The sequence below is a fragment of the Barbatula barbatula genome, assembly GCF_947034865.1.
Source record: "Barbatula barbatula genome assembly, chromosome: 2".
Taxonomy (NCBI): Eukaryota; Metazoa; Chordata; class Actinopteri; order Cypriniformes; family Nemacheilidae; genus Barbatula; species Barbatula barbatula.
Window position 1 is genome coordinate 28,640,084 of NC_136767.1, and position 21,075 is coordinate 28,661,158.

A 21,075-nucleotide genomic window follows, 5' to 3' on the forward strand; every position below is an offset into this window, starting at 1 on the left:
GTTTTAATGTAATTAAATAAGTTGTAGGCAGGGGTAGTTTAGCTGTGGCTGTTGAATCTTGTACTATATTCATAAGTTTATTCTAGCCTTGTCGAATATAAAATGTTTGCCAACATAATAAAAAACACTGTCCGTTAGCCTTTGCTAAACGTGTTTTTCGGCCTTCCGCGTTTTCCTGCGGCCGTGTCGCAGTGACGCTCCGCCAGAGCTGCGGCGCGTCTGCGCGCGGAGCTCCGCCCTCCCTGCGCGCTCCGCGGCCCGCCCAGCGCCCGCTGACTCCCGCTCGAACCCTGCCCGAGTCTGGGGAAACCCGACGGCCTGTCTGCGGGAAATCTGAAGGCCGTCGCGCGCGTTGATCAGATGCATCAGATCTCACGGATATAATCAGACGATACCGCTGCGCGTCCACGCCAGGTTTGTGTGCCATTAATGCGAATTATGTTGCGTTACGTTTTGCGCGTTGCGTCTAGAGACGCGAGGCCTCGGATCGGGCCCGGGCCTTGAGCAGGCCGCGGCGGGGCCTCGCAGACACCGGGGGTGGGTTATTGTTTAGAAATGCCTCTCGCGTGCACGAGTGCGAGATATTCGAGGGTTGCGCACGAGGCGCGTGCGTTTTGCATGCATACGCGCGTCTGAACGTTGGCGCTTTATTGTGTGTCAAAATGGCGCACACGGACGGGTTTTGTTTTCGTGCAAAGGAGGAAAATTACGGCCGCGGGACGCCATGTTCGCGTCCGGTTTCGGTTGCGAGGAAGCGCTTTCATCAGCGCGAGGGGGTTGGGAAGCTTCCGCGGGCGCGTTCTTCTTGTGCATTCTTCGCGCAGGTCCATGCATTCTTTATCATGCATGCATGCAATGCTTGTTTGCATTGTATTCGAAGACGTTTCATTGAATCACGTGCAACGATCAAAGTGGATGACCAATTCGCTGTATTTTGACGCTCGCGTGCATGTTGCTTTCTTTTGTCGCAGTCATTTGCAAATTAAAGGCACACGCATGCCCCGATTGCGTCAATAATGTGATCGTGCATTGGTGTCTCTGCATATAATTCAAATGCATGGCGTCTGTATGTGATGCCAGTCTATTGTGGGAATCTGTGACATTGTTGTGACCCCTCCCTTCCAGAAATGCAATGCTTTAATACATTCATTTTCATCTATTTGACTTTCGATCCTGTTTACAATCTATTTCTTCAAAATAATTTCTTGCGCTCGTATGTGAAACGACAGAATTTGTTTCTATTGTGTTGTCCGGACTCCGGAATGACATCTGCCAGACTCTGATGTGTTTTTGTGTTGCATTAGTTGTACAGTGGCCAATGAAGAGTAAAGACGATGGCTGAGGAGGTCACGAGGCTTGCGCTCCGCTCCCAAGAGCCAAAGATAATACTGCATGGCTCAGGTAACCTCATCACAGTCATCTCTTTCACCGTACAGACCGGACGTTCAGTGACATTCACAGTAACCAGAGAGAGACCCATAATTGATGTGACTAATTGTTTTTAGAAATGGTCAATCTTTTCTCTTTGATAGCTTGTCGTTGCAGTTTTAAAAGGCAGTTCAATTAAAAGCAGCAAAATGAAAACCTGTTAAATTTGTCGGATGCGATATTATTTTAGAAATCGCAAACTGTTGATCGAGCCTGTGTTTTCATCATCTCTGTGTGTGTGTGTGTGTGTGTGTGTGTGTGTGTGTGTGTGTGTAGACGATGGAGGTGCAGGGGAGGAGGAGTACGTGGTGGAGCTCCAGGAGACTGTGCTGGTGTCCGAGGTGGAGGGGGTGTCCGTGCAGGGCTTCTCCTCAGATGAGCTCGTGATCCAGGATGCAGTGGAGGACGTGGTCGCTGAGTATGTGCACTGCGATGACGACGAGGGTGTTGCCGTGGAGACCTGTGTGATGTCACTGGAGGAAGAGGAGGACGGCGTTGCCATGGCAGAGATGACAGAGGATGTTTTGGTGGCAGAGGGGAGAGAGCAAGATGAGCTGGACCAAGACCACGACTCTGACAGCTGTGGAGACTACCTGATGATCTCATGTACTACTTGAACTTTCATTCTTGCATTTATTTAGTCGTTTGTTTGTTTGTTTATTTGTTTGTTGTTTATTCAATTCAAGTTCCTGCCTGTCTGATCAATTTATGTTTTCTCTGTCTGTAGTGGATGATGCCGGTAAGATGGTGTCGGGAGACGGAGAGGAGGTGACAGTGGAGGGAGCGATAGATGATCAGGAGGTGGAGAAAGATGAGGACGGACAGGAAGTGATCAAAGTTTACATCTTTAAAGCAGACTCGGGGGAAGATGATCTTGGTGAGTGAGCTGTGTGTTTAACACATGTGCGATGTCTCTCGGCCGTCAGATGAAGATCCAATGAGCATCTAAAGGTCTGAACTCATTCCCTGTGTGTGTGTAGGGGAGACCGTGGACCTGGATGAGAGTGAGACAGTGGCTTTGGCTGAACCTGTCGTACGGCCGCTGAGAGAGAAGATGGTGTACATGTCGGTGGGAGACGGCCATCACACACAAACAGAAGGTGAGTAAAAACTCACAGGATCATTTCTTTTTTAAAGATGTTCATCTTATGAATATCTAAAGAAATTTGACATGAAACGTAGAACTGTATTAGTTTGTTTTTAGACACTGAAGGCAGTATTTGTTTAGGTCTAGCTCATGTGTTGTGTGTGCAGGAGGGTCAAAGGTCTCAGATGAGGTTTATATGGAGGTGGTGGTTGGAGGGGAGGAGCCGGTGTCTCATGACAGAGCGTATGATAGCACCGCCCTGAGCAAAGACTTCATGCCGGTAGCGTGGGCCGCTGCTTACGGTCAGCACACTCACCAACACAAATACAGACATTATATCATTCAGTGCAACCTGTTAATGTGTTTGTCAGATATGCTAAAGAAACCCAAGATCTCAGTATGATTTGTGTTAAAGAGAGAGTTCACTCATCACGTAAATGATCATTTTTTCAGTGGAACACAAGAAGATATTTTGAGGAATGTCTACGTGGTTTTGTGTTCATACAATGGAAGTCAACGAGGGCCGATGCTGTTTGGTTACCAACAGTGTTTGGAATATCTTGTTTTGTGTTCTGCAGAAGAACGGAAGTCATGACCGGTTTGGAATGACGCGAGGGTGAAAAATGATTGAAGGTTTCCCATTTTTGGGTGAACTGTCCCTTTAAATCTGAAGCCGAAAAGTAATCCATTTGAAAGTAAAATTGCAGCTGTATCGTTGACTTCTGTGTTTTGTGCTGAGATCTTGAAAAATTTGGAATATAAAAGCAATAGGGCAGCGTAAAAAAAACAGATTCTTTGATTTTAATCGATCTTCAATTTATAGAAACAACAGCGAATTGGGAAATCCCCAAATTGATTCTTAAAGAGTAAATATTACGAGATCATGTAAATTAAATTTCATGCCGTGCATAATGTTCCCGTGTGTGAATGTAAGCAGCCTGCCAAGTTGTAAAGCCTGAGGTGCATGAATAACAAGGTTATAGGCTTGGAAAAAAGGGATTCGATTCTGAATCACGCAAACAAGTCGTGCCCGATTCGCCAACCGCTGCAGATTTTCGTCACTACATATAATTCCGGCATCCGTTTTGCTAGGACTGCGCACAAAAACTTCTCTCTTCTCCCCCAAACACTGTGGCTCGTGAGTCTCGTTCGCGGTAGATCAATCATAACAGACTAAACCATCTGACCAATCAGATCAGAGTAGATTGGCGGAAAGGAGGGGATTAGACGGATGATTCGCCGAAAGAATCATTTGAGAGTTAGTCGAGGTAGGTAAGAATAACTGCCTTTATAACAAAATAATAGTGTTTTTACACCTTGAATGCATTACGCCTCGGACACTACATAAACAAAAAGGACCTTAAAAATCAAGGAATATTTACTCTTTAATGCACGTGCCTCAGATAATATTGTCTTTATTTCGCCTCTCGTCCAGAGGAAGTTGAATTTTGAAATCTAGTTTTTTTCATTAACATGTTTCAAGTTGTCCATGAATTTCACTGTTGCACATTTACAATGTTTACATTTTATGCAGTAATATTTGCTTACTCAAAGTAAAAAGTAATTCAAAACAATTGTGTGTGCTATACTATTAACATGAATGTGTATTTCATAAATTTTCAGTTTCAGTTACCAGCCTATATATTTAAATATGGATTCCATGTCTGCAAAACTAATATTTAAAATGAAATACTGATAACTAATCGATATTGAATCGAATTGAAACCATTTAAATAAGAATCAAATCGCCGAAATGCAAATACTGTACCGACCCTCTTTAAAACCATTTAATGGTCTCATTAATGTTGCGTATCTGTGATCTGTGATGAGAGGTTTTAAACGTACATTTAATCTTATTTTTAATAACAAACAAAAGAAATAACGAGTAAATCACATTTGCCAGCAAGTTAAAAAATGTCTAGCCAGTATTATTTTGGGTTACCAGTAGAATAATAAATTAAATTAAAATGCCACAAAGGTTACACGACCCATTCAACAAATAGTTTATTTAATACAACTAATATACAATAAAATGTTAATATACATTAATATGAATTAAATTCAAGATAAATGATTATAATTATTGTTTTGATATTGCTAGCTAGACTAAACGACAAACACAGACAGGGAGTTAACTTTGGGGCAAGGACGTGCGTCCGATGAAAGTGAAAGATTTGTTGGAATCACGATGCCGGCTCAACATCGTCATATCTATCAGCCATGATGGCATCGTCTATCGGCCAAACTCTGATTAGAAACTTTATTTTGAATTCCACCTCTGTCACATTATTTTTATGTGTATGAGGGTCAATCATACATCCTCATATTTTGCTATAATCAGGTGCGGCCGACCATGAGGGTTGTGAGAATCGTAACGGTGCGGCGAGTGCATTGCTGCACATAGACGAGTCGGATGCACTGGACAAACTGAACCGGCAGCACGGCAAAAACAAGAGGAGAACCGAACCACGACAGGTCCAGACAGGTAATAATTCCCTTGTCACATCCTGCATGTCTTGTGTTTTCTCACAAAAGTGTTTTATTTTATAGATGTTTCTTTGTTCATGCGTTTAACAGACACTTTTATCTTCTAATGCGACTTACAGTCCAAAGCTAAGCATTTGATTGAATTCCCTAGAAATCAAAATTGTACGTTTGGCGTTGTCTGGGTTAATATTTTAGTATGGATCTGTGCTGTATGTAAGTCGATTTAATTAAGTTAATTAATGTTTGCAATGTTTGCTTTGCTGTGTTTAAATTAGTTTTTCCTCTCTTGATTTGTTTTCCTGCAGCAATCATCATCGGTCCATATGGGCAACCTCTCACCGTCTACCCCTGCATGCTGTGTGGTAAGAAATTCAAATCCCGAGGATTTCTGAAGCGGCACACTCGCAACCACCATCAGGAAGTCTTGACTCGCAAAAAGTACCAGTGCACCGACTGCGACTTCACCACTAACAAAAAAGCCAGCCTCCACAACCACATGGAGGTTCACGCGCTCAGCAACAAAGCCCCCTTTGAATGCGAAACCTGCGGTAAAGAGTTCCACCAACAAGCGGCGTTGTTCTCTCATCGTCTTCAACACCATCACCGGGAACAGAAAGCACCCACGGCCATCGCTTCCCCCCTCCCTCCTTCTGCTGCCAACAAGACGCACAAATGCAAGTTTTGTGATTATGAGACTGCTGAGCAGGGCCTGCTCAATCGCCACCTGCTGGCCGTTCACAGCAAGAGTTTCCCCCACATCTGCGTGGAATGCGGCAAGGGTTTCCGCCATCCATCGGAGTTAAAGAAACACATGCGGACGCATACTGGAGAGAAGCCGTACTCGTGTATGTACTGCGATTACAAATCGGCGGACTCTTCCAACCTCAAGACGCACGTGAAAACGAAGCACAGTCGCGAACTGCCGTTCCGCTGCGAGCGTTGCGGCCAGACCTTCAGCGAGGAGGAGGAGCTGACGCAGCACGCCGCCACGCACGAGGACGCTCGAGGGCACCAGTGCAGCCATTGCGACCATCGCAGTTCCAACTCCAGTGATCTTAAACGGCACATCATTTCCGTGCACACCAAGGACTACCCGCACAAATGCGCCATCTGCGGGAAAGGCTTCCATCGGCCTTCCGAGCTTAAGAAACACTCTACTTCTCACAAAGCCAAGAAACTTCACCAGTGTCGACACTGCAACTTCAAGATCGCTGACCCCTTTGTCCTCAGCCGTCACATCCTCTCCGTGCACACAAAGGAACAACAGCAACCGCAGCAGCCCGCATCGCCAACGCCTTCGGCTCAGCCGCAGCCCCCGACACTAGAAAAGGCTGCCCCCAAGAGGACTATAGGGGCAGCGCAACTGGCGGCGGGCGGCGCTGTGGTAAAGAAAGGAGGCGGGGGTAAGGGCCCACGGGAAAGGAGGGTGTATCAGTGTCAGTATTGCGACTACAGCACTGGAGATGCATCTGGATTTAAGAGACACGTCATTTCCATTCACACTAAGGACTATCCCCATCGCTGTCAGTACTGCTCTAAGGGCTTCCGGAGACCTTCTGAGAAAAACCAGCACATTATGAGACACCATAAAGACGTAGTGCCCACAGAATGAGCCCGGAAGCCCGCTGCACCCTCCTCTTCCTCATCTTCCTCCATGTCCAGCTCACTTCCGTAAGAGACACTAAGCAGCCGGTGATATGAAATCAGCAGCTCTCGTGTCGTCAACCGGTTGCATAGCTGTGTGTGTGTGTGTGTGTGTATGTTGTCGTGTCCGTATGAGAATGCATTTTCACTTTGCTTAATGGCCATTTTTTTCCCTCTCCCACTTTTAAGGAATAGTTCACCCAAAAATGAGATTGTCATACGGCACTTGTTCTCGTTTTGTTCCAAACCCTCATTGCTTCTTTGGAACACAGAAAGTGAATTTTGAGAGAATGTTTTGGCTATTACAGTTTACTTGGACTTTAAAGCTCGCCAAAAAAAGCACCTTTAAACTATCATAAAAAATGTGCTAGACTTATAGCTTGTGGTGTCTTGAAACTGTTATTTTTGCGTAAAAATAGTGATGTTGTATTAATGCTAAAATGGTGTTGGTTTTATGTTCCACTGAATAACAACACGTGGATTTGGAACAACACGAGGGTGAGTAAATATGACAAGACTTTTGTGTTAACATTCTTTACCTCGGTTAATCGTCGTGTGTGTTTTACGTCTTTCTATCGATGCATCTCAATTTGGATTTTGTACCTTAACAGATCAACTCTCAACGAATCATGTGTTCTATTCCTCAAGCATTTTAGAGACGCCCCAAGTGTCAAGCATGTGTTATCTGAAATTTGGAAATATTTGACCCTGACGTCATATATAGGCGCTCTACAATGCTTTTTGAATATAGGACCGCGTGACACATGTAGCCACATGTATTCCTCTGATTTATAAAATTGTATTAATGGGCAAGGTTGCAGAATTTGGACTTGGTGGAAACATCAACATTTTAATCGTTGGACAGATATCAGGCTGTTTTTCATAGGAACTAAAAGCAATGCCTTATTTTTCTACATTAGTTTGGTCAGAATGGGGTGACTTGGGACACATGTGGTCTTTCAAACCGTCAAAAATTGCAGTAAGCTTTGTGTTTAACTTGTATTTTTGGCAGGCGCCGTGGGACCCTGATGAAAACATGCAGTTTCATTGTTAATTACAAAGGGTTTTAAAGGAATAGTTTCAAAAATGAAAACATGTATCATTATTTGTGACATTAATTCATTTTTTGAAAATGCAATGTTTTGTGAATTCATCAAGCGTGCTTCATTACAATAACCAGATGCTTTCAAATCTCTAAAACAGACAGGAGGATTCAGAGACGGATCATTTTTTTGTGAAGGTCCTTTAAAGCGTATACAAAAACAGGTGGTTTTAATGCTTGCAAAACCTTTGAATCTTGATTAATGTTTTTTACTGTTATAAGTTACATTTATTGCACGTAATGAATGGATGTATGGGACACAGAACTTATGTACAGAATTAAACTGAATCTCACCGACCATGTCTGGGTCAATTTAACTCCAAAATCAAAACATTGCAAAAGTATTTTAAAAACAAAAGTATTTTGCTTGTTTTTTTGACAGAGCAACCCCTAACAGAACCATGTTCTTGTGAAATAGCCTAAAGAAAATCTTTGTATGAGCACCTTTGCCGATTTGATAAAAACATATTTGAAGTCAGTAATGAGGACAGGTTTATAAAAATGCCGTAATGAATTGGCATGGAAAATATTAGGATTGTTGCTCACAGTATTTGGTTATAAATATTAAGCACATTATCCGTTATTGTAATCTGTAATGTTTTATTTTGTTAATATGACCCTTACGTGTTGGTCTGAGATTCACCCAAACTGTAAGCGTGCACTATGAACCCCTGTAACATCACCGGCCCTGCCTGTAGCAAAAATATCATTCATAACCTTATGGAACATTCAGTATCAGGCCGATTGTATCACACATCAGTATGCACAACATGCAGTATGTAGATGAAATGAATGATCATATCTGTGTGTATGTAATGGTATGACTGTGTTAGTTGAGATATGTTTGACGTTGCCAATAACCCTTCACCAGTGACCCTTGAGCGACTGTAATGACTATCTTATGATGGTACTATTTGACTGTATTTGCATGCAGTTAAAGCAAATCCACAAAGACCCCTAAACCCTCTAACTGTCTTAATAGTCAACATCAGACCTCGCCGAGAGCATGCACACGTCTGGCTCACTGTAATGAGCAAGAAGTGACGTGTTTGAAAATGTCCCACATACACACATACAGATCGTTTATGTGTAACATTAAATCAAACATGGATCCGAAAACAGTTTCACTAACCTGTGATGTAGGATGTCATCTCCAGTTCTGCACGTGGTTGGCCAGAGGCTTTAGATGAAGTTGACCGATTACCTAACCTCAAACAGCCTCTTTCCATCACGACACCATTGCCAAGCATCTTATCTTACTCGAATCAATGCCATTGGTCAGAAAGGCGTCGGTCGCCAGCCGAGCTGACCGAAGCACTTGTCATTAACCTTCCCCATCCTTCTGTCCCTGTGATCATATTTATTTGGTCACCGTTTAAACTTTGTTGTATAGTTAAATGTAACTAGGATTCTATGCGATTATAACTTATTGTTTTGTACACAGATCTGTAAAGAGAGAGAGAGAGAGAGACGCTGTAAAAAATTCAGGAGTCTGAACGTTGTGTTGTCATGGATGTATCTTCATATTTGTTTTAAAAAAAAAAAGATAAAAAAGGAAATAAAAGGCAAACTATTTTCCTGCATTCTCTGTTCGGTGTGAATACATGAGTGGATAAATCTATTAAAACTATGAAATGGATCTGGGACAAGGTGAGGTTTTTACTTTTATTTGTACAGTAACTCATTCTTTATATGGCAATTTATGATTAATTTCATTATTGAAAGGTCTGACTCACTTGCCTGTTCAAATTTTTTTATAGGCTGATAATTAAAATGAATGTTTTAGACAAAATTTTGCACTTTTTTGTTGACTTTTATTTACCAAAATGTTCAAATGAGTGATGTCTAAACTATGAAAGGTAAATTAACTTCACGATTATAAAGCAAAATAGTTGCACTCGCGTAACAATCTTATTATCTGTACATTGCAAAACCTTTTTTATTTAGCATTGATGTCTTGAAAAATGTCTTGAAAAAGCACTTAATCCAAGAGGAAAAAAATACGTTGTTTGTCTTACCCTGTTTGCAATTATATTCATTTTGATATATTTTTCATAAACCTTAATATCTTATTTTCTCGAAGTGGATTTTAGTTAAAAATGTATAGATGCTAGATGTTGTGCTGAAAAACTGTATTTTTACTGATTTTCTTTGCAGTATTCTAAAATCTTGACACAGTTGATGTTCACAAAATATTTTATTGGTCCAAACTAAATCAAAGCAAGAGAGACGTTTTAGAGGGTTAAAGGGGGCTTTCAGTTTAAAAGTTAGAATTCAAATGTTCCACTAAAATAAGTCTTCCGAGACTCGAGGATCAGATCTTCAAATCCACACTTCAAGGGCACTCGTCTAAGAGAAAAGAATAAGTCATGTCAGAGATGTTGAAATATTGACTTCAAATATAAATAAGCATATGATGTGGAGGCAAATGTTGGCTTTATATGCACAGATATATAAAACTTGTATGTTCTGTAGGGGGCGCTATAGGATTAATGTAAACCGTCTTCTGTCAGATTTTTCTTTAAAGTTTAAATTATGATCTGATAATATTAGTGTAGTTTTCAGCACAGATTTATTTTACCATTTTTAGGAAGGACAGCAATGTTCTCAGGCAGAATGCCTTGTTCCAGAGAGAACTCTGTGAATTTGTCCAGGACGTCCTGGCCCAGGTCTAGTGTTCGGCCTGTAACATAACATAACACTTCATGTAAAACAAAACATAGTTTAACAACACACAGTTTGTGTATCGTGTAAATATGATGTAATACAGTAACAACTCGTTCACCTGGAATTTTACGACTACCAGTATACTTTATGTAGTAAGAACGTATATCTAAACATTGACTACAAACGATTTCGATTGTACTGCCACTATATACAACAAATTAACTATAGCAGTTCAAAACTTGTACCCGTTTTTTAGTTTAGGAAAATATTTTGCAGTATATACTCTCAGTAAATAAAAAGCATACTTTCTTATTTAAAGTATAAAAGAAGTACGCCCCATACTAATCTATAAGCACACTTGAATAAACATAAGGGACAACAGACAAAGCAGTTACATCATACAAAAATCATTCCAAACGTTATAGATTCTTACCGTAGAGTTTGTTCAGAAGAGTTATGGATTCGTCTTTGGTCTTGATGGTGTGGATCACAGCATATTCATCATACTTTACATCCACAACACGCATGTCATTTACAGTTTCCTGGCCTAAAGTAACACACAAACATGTTACCAAACGTCCTGTAAGATTTCATGTTTTATTTCAGATCTGCATGCAGGAGTTTGTCTCTCACGGTCACTGTAGAAGGTGAATTTCCCTGGAATATCCGTCTTCTGAGCCACATGGGTCATTCTCCAGCATGTGCCATCAGGACTGAAAAGCAAATGATTGAGTAAGCACTTCGCTTTTTCAATATGCAACTTTGTATTGATAGATATCTTACTTCAGACTGGAATAGGCCATCTCCAGGTCTCCATCATCGCTTGCTGTCAGCATGGCGACGCCCGTCTTCATGTTTGCCTTACGGGCGACAAACCATTCTGCGTTGGTAGCAAAACCAATCAGGTACCATTTCCCGACCACCTGTTTCCCAGGGCACACGTCATTTACAGATGTTTTTCATGATTATTCGAGAACATATTGTTTGACCACCCCTAAACTCTAAATATCTCTTTGACCACGATGTGCATTGTCGGGAGACTAAAAATGGTGATAAGCATTCATTTGTAATCTAGATTTCTCTGTTTATAAGTGTTTGCATTCTTACCCCCTGGACGTCGAAGTCGGCCTGCGGTGTGACATCAATACTAACGGCAAGGGCGCAGAGCAAAGCTCCCAGCAATCCAAACAGGGCGGTTGTCATGGCTACTGCAGAGCTCAGTCTGGAGCGAGTGGTAATGGATCTCAAGTTCTGAATTGTGGGGTCCCACAGCTCGGTCTTTTGTAGGGGAGCCCCTCGCTACATGAGCACGCCCCTTACACATGCACGCACATACTGTATAGACACACACACACACTTGTTTCCCCACAGTCTTCCATTGTTTTATATCAGGCCAGAATTTCTCATCCGGAGTACAACTAATTATTTTTTAACTGACATGTTTTACTGTTTTTGGCATTTGGCCCTCACTGGCTTAGACAAACTTTACACGGGCATAAATAATGTTGAGCCCCTTTCCCCATTTTACTGCCTTGCTATATAACAATTGGTCCAGGAATTTGCAGCAGGGTGTGGAGATTTTGTCGTGACCAGAGGCAACAAAAACAACCTCTTAAAACACACAGCCACCTAAATCTTTCAAACGACTTAAGGGGAATACGAGTCATTCATGTGCACTACATTGTATTTTTGGTAACATTTCTCTACTCTTACTGGGTTAAACAACGGTTCCCATGCCCTGGGTATTTTGCATAATTTTCTGTACTTTTACATGATTTAATATAATACATTTTTGCAGTTGGCTGACGATCCAAGGGACTTACATTGTATATTAATTTGTTTCTAAGTATGTGCAATACCTGGGATCGAACCCACGACATCAGCGTTGCCCTAACCACTGAGCTACATTTTGTACTTCTTTAATTTGGAATATGTTCATTTTTTATTTGTTCAACAAAACTTAATTTATATAAATGTATATTAATTCTGAAATATTTCCTGGTTTTACTTGGTTTGTCACTTTAGTTTGACAAATGTATAGTATAATTTTGATGAATTAAATAATGTAAAACATGGTAAAAATGTCTAACTTTAAACATGGCAACCGTCCCTTACTGAGCAATGGTGACTATAGCCCTTTCTTTCAAGTCTGTTCATTTTATATGCCATTGCATTAAAAATCGAATTGTGATGAATGAATGTTTAAGATCTTGAATAGATTGAAAGACTGCTGTATCTTTTTATACTTTAAATATGAACAAGAATGACTTATGTAGGTTTTTGTGTTCCATGTGGATTTATGTGTTGTGCATTAGATAAAAACATCAATAATTACCGATAAACACACAAACACTGTGATGAAACAAAGAGCTGCCTTATGTCTCCCTTTTGCTCTGGGCCTTTCTGGAACCTGGAGCAGAGTTTAATGTCAGCAATTTTCACCAAACACCCCCCCACATCCCCAGCCCACCCTACACCGCACACCACACACACACACACACACACACACACACACACACACACACACACACACACACACACACACACAGGCCTCCCTACACCGCACAGTATACACACACACACACACACACACACACACACACACTCACACACACTCAGGCCTTCCTACACCGCACAAACACACACACACACATCAACTTCCAAAAGGATTTGGACAATGTTTTTGCTCTCTGGTTTGGATTTGTGCGGTAATTATGAAGTTAACCGTTCAATTATAATGAGCTTTACATTATTATATTCATCAATCTCTATAAGAATCACAGCAGGGGGTTTTATAGTTATATCCGGTTTGAAAGCACAAGAGGAATTTACTACTACAGCTTTACAGCTGTTATGTATTATATACATTAGGGGGCGGATTATCCGGACAAGGATGAGCTTAAGCCACGAGTAGGCCTAGTTGTTGACTATTTAAGTCAATTAAAAACATACTTTACGAAAAACAAATGTGCATCTTGAGTTTAAACAATGCCACTGATATATACTTTAAGATAAGTTGTTTTTGATCAAGACACTTCTAGCATTTAAGTTAGTCTGGAACTCGACTTAAGTCCTGTCTGGGAAACCGCCTGTCTATAGTGTCTGTTTTGTGTAAGTTAGAGCACGTTTGATGACGTCTACTGTAGCTCACAATTTGTGTTGATTATGTAAATGTTTGTATATGTACCTATAATTTAGTTTAGCTAAAGGCTACAAGGCAAGTGTGATTTACTGGATCTCAGATATTATCTCAATCACCGTGTGCATGCTGTTCATTTATCACATCTCACAGTTTTGAAACACACGCAGAAAAAAATATTTAACTGAATTCTTGATGGTGTTTTGGTTTGGGATCAGGGGAGTCTTCAGTTTAGACTTGATCGTGTCAGAAACTTGAGTCATGCAAGAAAGCTTTTGTTTGGCTTTTCTTGACCAGAGATGTGTGGTGCATAAGGGTGGGAGGGGTAATAAGCTGAAAGTAAATAATAACACAGCATGTATGTGTAAGTTATGCCCGCTATAAATATAAAAACTAAAGCATAAGTTGTCATTCCTTGATGGTGAACGACTTGCACTTTTGCTGTGATGGTTGCCATTATGAGTCATTCAAGTGGTTTTGGGAGTTTGTCATCTGACTCACCCACAGACTAGTTTATACTTAGACATCAGCAAATAGGTTATAACTCATACACATGAGATGAAGACTGCAGTCACATGGGATGACTGCCTTTACTTCCTCATGGGACATTAATTATGGCCAAAAGTGTCAAATGGACTAATTTGTGTTTTCACTTTTTGAAATAATTCAGTTTACTTCATAGTACTAATGAAAGGCAGGTGTACCTGTTCAACAGCTTTATGTGCAGTTTGTAAATGCTGGAAAATCTTTTGTTGATGAACGTTTGTTATTTATAATGGGGCTTAAGAATAGTGGTTTCGAGTTAACTGCATTACTTAAAGAGACTTTCATATTTCGTTTTTTATAGTCTTGACTGAAGCGTGTATTTCGAAAGCACTGTGAATAGAATATCATGTTCATCCATGTGTCCTCTTACACTTATCATTTGAAACATAATGTCCATAGTTCATCAGTTTACATACAATATGTCAATATTACTACTAACTTCAGCCTGGTGTCAAGATATTTGCTGTGATACTGATGATTGTGACTCAATCATTGATTTTTTTATCAATTTCAGAAACCCTGAATTTGGCCCAACCAAGGAAATTAATCCAAACAGTGGACGGGACAGAACTGCATCTAATGTCTGTTTTTTTCTGGGAGACAGATTAATGACCCTTTATGACCGTTCAATGGAGAGGCTCAGAGATGACGTATTTTTGTATGCAAAACCTGGAAGCGAGTTAGCATTTTAGGACTTTTGCTTCCATCGCTCCAAAGTCTATGGGTTTTTTGAATGGGTTTTTGGTAAACCGCCCGAAATAAGATCTGTGGTAAACAAAACCTCCAAATACACAAAACACACCAACTATAACCCTCTTGTGAACTTTTAAAGCTTTATTGCGGTTGCTAACAAGTTGCTAAATGTGACTACTTCCTTTGGCATGGACGTTAGATGTCAAGACACGAATAATGCATCGTGGGCACACATCTCTTAAAACATAGATGCAGATTCATTCACGGAGTAATTACATTTTTAATAAAGTTTGCACGAGTTGTCGGAGGCTTTGTGACGTTATATCGAGCAACCTTAAGTGTAGTCTTTTTATAGCATCGTGTTAGCTTTTTACTTCTGCCAATTGTATTTGGGCTTCAAACGTAACAAATGTTAATTTGTAAAGATTATTTTGATGGACAAAACATGTAAACAACATAGACCTCTATTAATCACAGAGCTTTTATTTCTGCGATCTACCAAAAGTCTATGGGAAAAATGCATAGGCTTTCGGTCAATGGAACCAGTCCATCGGCACTTAAAGTCACCATGAGACAGAAGTTGCGATTGACTTGTTTTTTTTATCGTGATGTATATCCGAGTGAAACGCCTTCTGAAATTAGGAAAAAAAGGTTGGGCCTGGAGGGGAGGGCTAAATATGCTTGGCCATTGGACAGTCACTATAGTCCAACCTCTTTTTTGGTGCTGACGTCATGTGGTGAAGAGTTCTCGTTGGGAGGAGCTTAATGTTTTTTAATAAAGATTACAAATGCAAATTAATTTTGAAAAAATAATGGTGTGTACGAATAAATAACTCATAACAATCACTGCAACTGTAAAACACTTTGAATCTTCTTGTTTGATTGGATATACTGCAAGAACAAACATGACACACCCTTTCACATGAAAAAATGTAAGTCACCAGCACATGCTTGTGTTGTAATCGTGTTCAGTACTACCCTTACTGCCTGTGCCGTTTCAGTGTTTAAGTATGTCAGATTTTCTTGTCAGGTTAGAAAATATTTGACATTGTGCCCTTTCATCATTTGCATTTTTCAAAATCTTGTGATTCCCACACAAGCCACTCCACTTACTGTCACTTCTGGAATAACTGTTCAAAGTCATTTTATTCTATTAAGCTCACATTTTTTATTGTGATTAAATCCCAAAACTTTCCTGTTTGTTGTCTTAGGAACGCTTTTATATGCTTACTATTTGGAAATAAAATGTGCAAAATATTTTTTGAGATGCGTGGGGCAAAAAACAATATTTACACACAAAATGTAAAATGTCAATTTTTATTACAGTTACAACCTGAAGTAAAAAAACACTTTTAAAAATGTTTTTCTGTTTAGCAGATTTCTAAACTACTTTGTATCAGATGAATAAAAATACAATCTAAATCCATGAATTAAGTTTCTCAAACTATGATGTTTAAATGTTTGATGACTTCTCACAATTGTGTAGCGTTAATACAAATATTTTTCACATGTTTAAAAGATCAGACCAATTTTTCACATTTGATGTGAAGATGACAGACATCCATAAAGATAAATGGAATATCTGTCATGACCATTACAAAAATGCCAAAAAATACACTAAAGATGCATAATGAAGAAGTCTTATATTTGTGAATTTAGAATATTAGATTAGGTAGGGTGTCCCAAATAATATAATTTCCCTTTATTTTAAAAGTGTACTTATATAAAGCTGATGGAATGATTAGGCGCAAGTACGTCAGCAGGCGATTCAAACAATTTTAACAGCAAAAAGTGATGATCATATAAAACTCATTGGCACTGAAGCAGCGAAATACTGGGTCTACATTAAAGGTCTTGTAACATTAATAGTCCAGCATTTTGTTTAGAAGTATGCTATAGGGTCACGGTGAGCTTTAGAGGTCTGGATACTGTGAAGCTCAAGTTTTCCACCACTGTGAGGAAGAGACTGATAAACCCTCACGTGAATGTATTCATCTCCTCCCACATGAACCTAAAAAACAAAGAGAACAGGATGTTCAGATAACAACATTTCATCTGTTGTTGTTATTGTGAGCAAATGATACAAAGGGGTCACTCAATAATAAGAACCCACTCACCTTGACAAAATAGTTGGTTCCTGCCACAACCTGTGTTGTGAAAGAGATGGCTTTGAAAAGACCAAACTTCTTGCCAGCTTTCTCCTCTACCTGTGACTTAACCTGAACCACACAGAAAACAGACTTAAGTATTCTGATAAGATGCCAGGACTGTGCGATTAATCGAAAATTAATCGTAATGGTCAATTTTGGCCTTCAATAATCGAGGTATTATTTTACATTTAGCAAAGATTTCTCGTAGTATAAATCCACAGCGCACACCTTTCCTTTACAATGGCTCACCAGTGCTATTTCAGAGTTCATCTATAAATTCAGAGTTAAACAGCAAAGTTTTTTTATTGTTTCAGTTGTTTTAAAGGTTAACGAGTAATCGTGTTAAATAGTCGGGTTCTCAATATTGGCCGAATAATCGTGATTATGATTTGTGTCATAATCGAGAAGCCCTACAAGATGCTTCATGATATAACAGAAGGACCCAAGACCCCAAACACACTACTTAAGGAATGTTGTACTGGTGTAATGGTGAACACCTGATGGTACACAATGATGGCGAAGTGAGAAGTGAAACAACACATACTTTAACATTGCAAAAAATAATCAACTGTCCGTGTGTCTGCAGTAACTAAACTGCATTTTTATGCGCAGAATGATCGGTTAATTGTTATTAAAACTCGTCACGCGCTCTTTGATCAGCTGACCCAACATGATCATAACAAAGCAAAAGCGTCCGTATCTCACCTCATCACAGATCTTCTGCACCTCCTGAGTCGCCTTCTTCGCCTCAGATGTTCCTCCACATTTTCCGGCCATTTTGCTGATTTTAAAACTGCGTGAAGATCAAAAAAAAAGTATCAGCTCGCTATTTATTACGCTTCCCAGATCATATGACCGTGAGCCATCGGCGGAATGTACCATGTCGTCGGCTATATAAGGGGAGTCATTGAACGTAAACGCCACCCTTTACAAAATTGTTATTTTGCCACTTGTTATATATTTGTTAAACAAAGCGTTATACTATATGATAACATCACGATGTTATGCATTTAAGTGTGTTGAAGCCTCCGTTAAACTTTTGTTTGTAACTATTTCAGCGACGCACAATGGATCGAAATGAGCGTTTACGCGCATGCCCGTTTACAGCCAATCACATTATAGAACGCATGGCCGCCCCTCCCACACAGAAAAACAGGAAGTAGAATGCCGATACTCAAAGCGCAAAATGATGTTCTAATATTTGTATGTAAGCTAAGGTTGTTTGCGAATGTTAAACGATGATTGTCTTTTTTTGTTAATGTTCTACAGTGTTAATAAAAAAATAAAATAAAGCGAAAAAGGGGTGGAGCTAGGATGCCATTACGGTTTATTCGAATGATCGGATACGTAGTTGAAATTACAAATTGAAAGTCTAAATGAAAATAATAGTTTTTTAAAGATTCCCGGGAGGTATCGATGTTTGTATGTCAGAAATTAACCGTAGTAATTTAAATAATTGCATTAAAATCAATGTAGGATTTGCATGTGGATACACAAGAGCGCCCCCTGGATTAAGAATGACCGTAACAAACCCAGTACTGTTAAAACGACGTTTGACGCTTTCAGGACGCAGTTACACGTTGATACAAAGTTACACGCGCACACACTTCGTTAGATTTCATTCAAGCGCAAGTCCGTATTTCCGCGTTTCAGGAGACAATGGACGAAGGCAAACACCCGAAGTCCGGTTTATTCGCATTAGTGACGCTCGTGTTACTGTTAGAGAACACAGAGCAATCTGACTTCTGCAATGAACCCCAGAAATGCGATAAGTGGACCGTAACATCCCACAAGACACACGCAGGTACACGATTAGCATAAGTTATAAACTTAACCTGCTCAATGTAAAGTGTCATTATTTATGAAGCAAGTTATGAGAGGGTGAATGACTCACAGGTCAGAGACTTCTGAAATGACAACATCGGGTTGGAATCGTATTAAAAGTAACTATAACAATATTGAAAGTTTATAACGTTATATATGAATTACGATCTGCTGAAGTGTTTTGGGACACGGTGAGCAATACACTCACCATTAAGAATTACAGCCAAGCCCGACTTTATGCACCTACACATTTAATGGCAGACTAAGCACATTCATATTCATATTAATGAGGAACATCATGTGACAAAACCTTTTTTTTCTGATCGAGTTGTTTATTTTAGTTGATCTTTTTAAATCATTTCAGGTTTGTTTATCTTTGTTTATCTTTGTGTTGTTAAACAACACAATGTTGTGGGTTCGATACCAGGGGATTGCAGATACCTATGTATAAACGTATAGGATAATGCAATGTAAGTCGCTTTGGGTAGAAGCGTCTACCACATGCCTAAATGTAAATGTAAATGTAAATGTTAGCTCATATATAGAAATGAAACTGTAAACGTTTATTTTGTTTAAGGGTTTATTTGTTAAAAGATTGTCAAATGAAATGATGTTTGTGTGAACAGATGCTGTAGTAACGTATGAGCAGCTAAAACACATTATGTCCACTGGAAGAGTCCAGCTCTTCGACGTGCGTGAAGCATATGAGCTTGAATCTGGTTTTATTTCAGGGGCCGCCAACATTCCATGTAAGTCTCGCACACATACACTTGCCATTTTTTTAATCCTGTATATGCACATTTGAAGAATTCTAATTTGATTGTTTATGTAGTGGGAGAGATTGATCAGGCCTTAAGACTGAGTCCAGATCAGTTTAGAGAGCGGTACGGAGTCCAAAAGCCCAGGACAGAAGACACAGACTTGGTTCTGTACTGCCAGAAAGGACGTCGCAGTCTCACTGCACTGGAGACGGCTTGGGCTCTGGGCCACACCAGGTACTGTAGACACACACAAGTTTTGCATGAATACATTGCACTTCATCCTTTTTGCCAAAACACAGGGACACAAATATGTGCATTCCAAGCTTGACATTCTATTTTGTCACATCAACATCTGTAGAAAAACATTTGGAAAACCTCCTCCAGTCATTTTGAAGGCCTGGAAATGATCGGAAATCATTCGTCTCACTAAAACATTATAAACTGATACTGCAAAGTCATGAACGATGATTGATGTGTTTCTCACAGGGCTCGGCATTACGCTGGAGGATATAATGAGTGGATTCAGCGTGAAGCTCAGTAAACCAGACAAACCTGCTTTACTCAATCTAAAGCCTATTTCACCTGACCTCACCTGACTTCACAACATGACTGAAAGCCAGGTGGCCAATGAAATTTCTTTTAAACATCTCACAGAGATGTATGTATTTTATGCTTATGATATTAGAGTGTCTTGAATACGATGCAGATGATTGTAAGATTGCTGAAGGATCATTTTGTCAACCAAAATGTGAACTTTTCACTTGTTTGTAAATCACTTTGAGCCGCAGTTTTAGGAAAGATGGTGTAAACATGAACACAATGAAAACTTTCTATTATTTTGTTACCTTTTCTATGAATACTGTGACTTTACAGTGCAGAAAAATAAAAGTGTCATCGGGCTGTTAGATACATACACAATGTGTTCAATAATTTCTATGTTTCACGTTTCAACGAGTCGCTTAAATACTAATACATTATGAGTGTCAGATGTTATTGTGTAACAAAGGTTGTTTTCTGCCCAGGTTGTTTTTAATGACCAACATTCATTCTAGTTGTTTCAACAAGCCAGGTTACAATAACAACCAGCCTTTGTGTCTGCTTCTCCGGGAAGTTAAAATAAATCTATGATTTCTGTTCATGTACCTGCTTTGATTCGTGAAGATTCACCAACTCTAACAAGAAAAACTATTTCAATTACTTAAATGAGCATTTTGCATTCTTACAGTGTGTGCATTTATTTCCATGTTGGTATTGCTGGTACAAGAACAGCCTGGCGACCCTAGTTGCCAGCATCCTGGTCTTTTCTTAAGGATTGACAACTAAAGTAAACCTCAAATATTGTCAATAAATCAAATATTTAAACTTTTATTGGACAAACTTTTCAGCTGTTAGTATCGGAAAGAATTTGCTCTGCACGGCATCAAAGTATTAAAACTACACAAACTGCATATGGATGAAATGTTCAAGAAACTATTAAAGGAAAAACAGACTTTTCACATCATGACTATTTCAACTTTTTAATTTATTAACTCTTCCATTTTTGAGTT

At 39.6% G+C, this 21,075-nt stretch overlaps 4 protein-coding genes across 5 annotated transcripts; 2 read left to right on the forward strand and 2 right to left on the reverse strand.

Moving 5' to 3' along the window:
- Positions 1-126: 126 nt before the first annotated feature.
- Positions 127-9,536, forward strand: LOC306891045 (zinc finger Y-chromosomal protein 1). 2 transcript variants are annotated; one of them, XM_079450994.1, is made up of 8 exons: positions 127-414; positions 1,305-1,401; positions 1,705-2,034; positions 2,156-2,305; positions 2,409-2,528; positions 2,683-2,817; positions 4,857-5,000; positions 5,308-9,536. In XM_079450994.1, exons 2-8 carry the CDS (start codon positions 1,335-1,337, stop codon positions 6,612-6,614), a joined length of 2,253 nt encoding a protein of 750 aa, XP_079307120.1. In that variant the 5' UTR covers positions 127-414; positions 1,305-1,334; the 3' UTR covers positions 6,615-9,536. The 2 variants fall into 2 exon arrangements, with proteins under 2 accessions (XP_079307120.1, XP_079307121.1); XM_079450995.1 differs by lacking the exon at positions 127-414 and having other exon boundaries at positions 1,210-1,401.
- Positions 9,537-9,544: 8 nt separating this feature from the next.
- Positions 9,545-11,930, reverse strand: LOC306891046 (lipocalin). The gene is made up of 6 exons (XM_079450996.1): positions 11,523-11,930; positions 11,199-11,338; positions 11,049-11,128; positions 10,849-10,962; positions 10,330-10,431; positions 9,545-10,097 (listed from the first exon to the last, which is right to left on the reverse strand). The coding sequence occupies exons 1-6, from the start codon at positions 11,616-11,618 to the stop codon at positions 10,084-10,086; spliced, it is 546 nt and encodes a 181-aa protein (XP_079307122.1). The 5' UTR covers positions 11,619-11,930; the 3' UTR covers positions 9,545-10,083.
- Positions 11,931-16,096: 4,166 nt separating this feature from the next.
- Positions 16,097-18,038, reverse strand: LOC306911428 (cystatin-B-like). Its single transcript, XM_079486771.1, has 3 exons — positions 17,649-18,038; positions 16,911-17,012; positions 16,097-16,804 (listed from the first exon to the last, which is right to left on the reverse strand). The coding sequence occupies exons 1-3, from the start codon at positions 17,718-17,720 to the stop codon at positions 16,676-16,678; spliced, it is 303 nt and encodes a 100-aa protein (XP_079342897.1). The 5' UTR covers positions 17,721-18,038; the 3' UTR covers positions 16,097-16,675.
- A 227-nt stretch (positions 18,039-18,265) lies between these two features.
- LOC306908591 (thiosulfate:glutathione sulfurtransferase) lies at positions 18,266-21,029 on the forward strand. The gene is made up of 4 exons (XM_079481610.1): positions 18,266-18,747; positions 19,394-19,516; positions 19,600-19,762; positions 20,015-21,029. Exons 1-4 carry the CDS (start codon positions 18,603-18,605, stop codon positions 20,067-20,069), a joined length of 486 nt encoding a protein of 161 aa, XP_079337736.1. The 5' UTR covers positions 18,266-18,602; the 3' UTR covers positions 20,070-21,029.
- The last annotated feature ends 46 nt before the right edge of the window (positions 21,030-21,075 follow it).

Excerpts from the sequence above, each read along its gene's own strand:
- LOC306891045 (XM_079450994.1), top strand. The coding sequence starts at position 1,335 with ATGGCTGAGGAGGTCACGAGGCTTGCGCTCCGCTCCCAAGAGCCAAAG. Across the intron at positions 1,402-1,704 it reads GATAATACTGCATGGCTCAG|ACGATGGAGGTGCAGGGGAG; the intron begins GTAACCTCATCA and ends GTGTGTGTGTAG. Across the intron at positions 2,035-2,155 it reads AGACTACCTGATGATCTCAT|TGGATGATGCCGGTAAGATG; the intron begins GTACTACTTGAA and ends CTCTGTCTGTAG.
- LOC306891046 (XM_079450996.1), bottom strand. The coding sequence starts at position 11,618 with ATGACAACCGCCCTGTTTGGATTGCTGGGAGCTTTGCTCTGCGCCCTT. Across the intron at positions 11,129-11,198 it reads ATGGCCTATTCCAGTCTGAA|TCCTGATGGCACATGCTGGA; the intron begins GTAAGATATCTA and ends TTTGCTTTTCAG. Across the intron at positions 10,963-11,048 it reads ATTCACCTTCTACAGTGACC|GCCAGGAAACTGTAAATGAC; the intron begins GTGAGAGACAAA and ends GTGTTACTTTAG.
- LOC306911428 (XM_079486771.1), bottom strand. The coding sequence starts at position 17,720 with ATGGCCGGAAAATGTGGAGGAACATCTGAGGCGAAGAAGGCGACTCAG. Across the intron at positions 17,013-17,648 it reads TGCAGAAGATCTGTGATGAG|GTTAAGTCACAGGTAGAGGA; the intron begins GTGAGATACGGA and ends TGTGTGGTTCAG. Across the intron at positions 16,805-16,910 it reads GAACCAACTATTTTGTCAAG|GTTCATGTGGGAGGAGATGA; the intron begins GTGAGTGGGTTC and ends TTTGTTTTTTAG.
- LOC306908591 (XM_079481610.1), top strand. The coding sequence starts at position 18,603 with ATGGACGAAGGCAAACACCCGAAGTCCGGTTTATTCGCATTAGTGACG. Across the intron at positions 19,517-19,599 it reads AGGGGCCGCCAACATTCCAT|TGGGAGAGATTGATCAGGCC; the intron begins GTAAGTCTCGCA and ends TTGTTTATGTAG. Across the intron at positions 19,763-20,014 it reads TGGGCTCTGGGCCACACCAG|GGCTCGGCATTACGCTGGAG; the intron begins GTACTGTAGACA and ends TGTTTCTCACAG.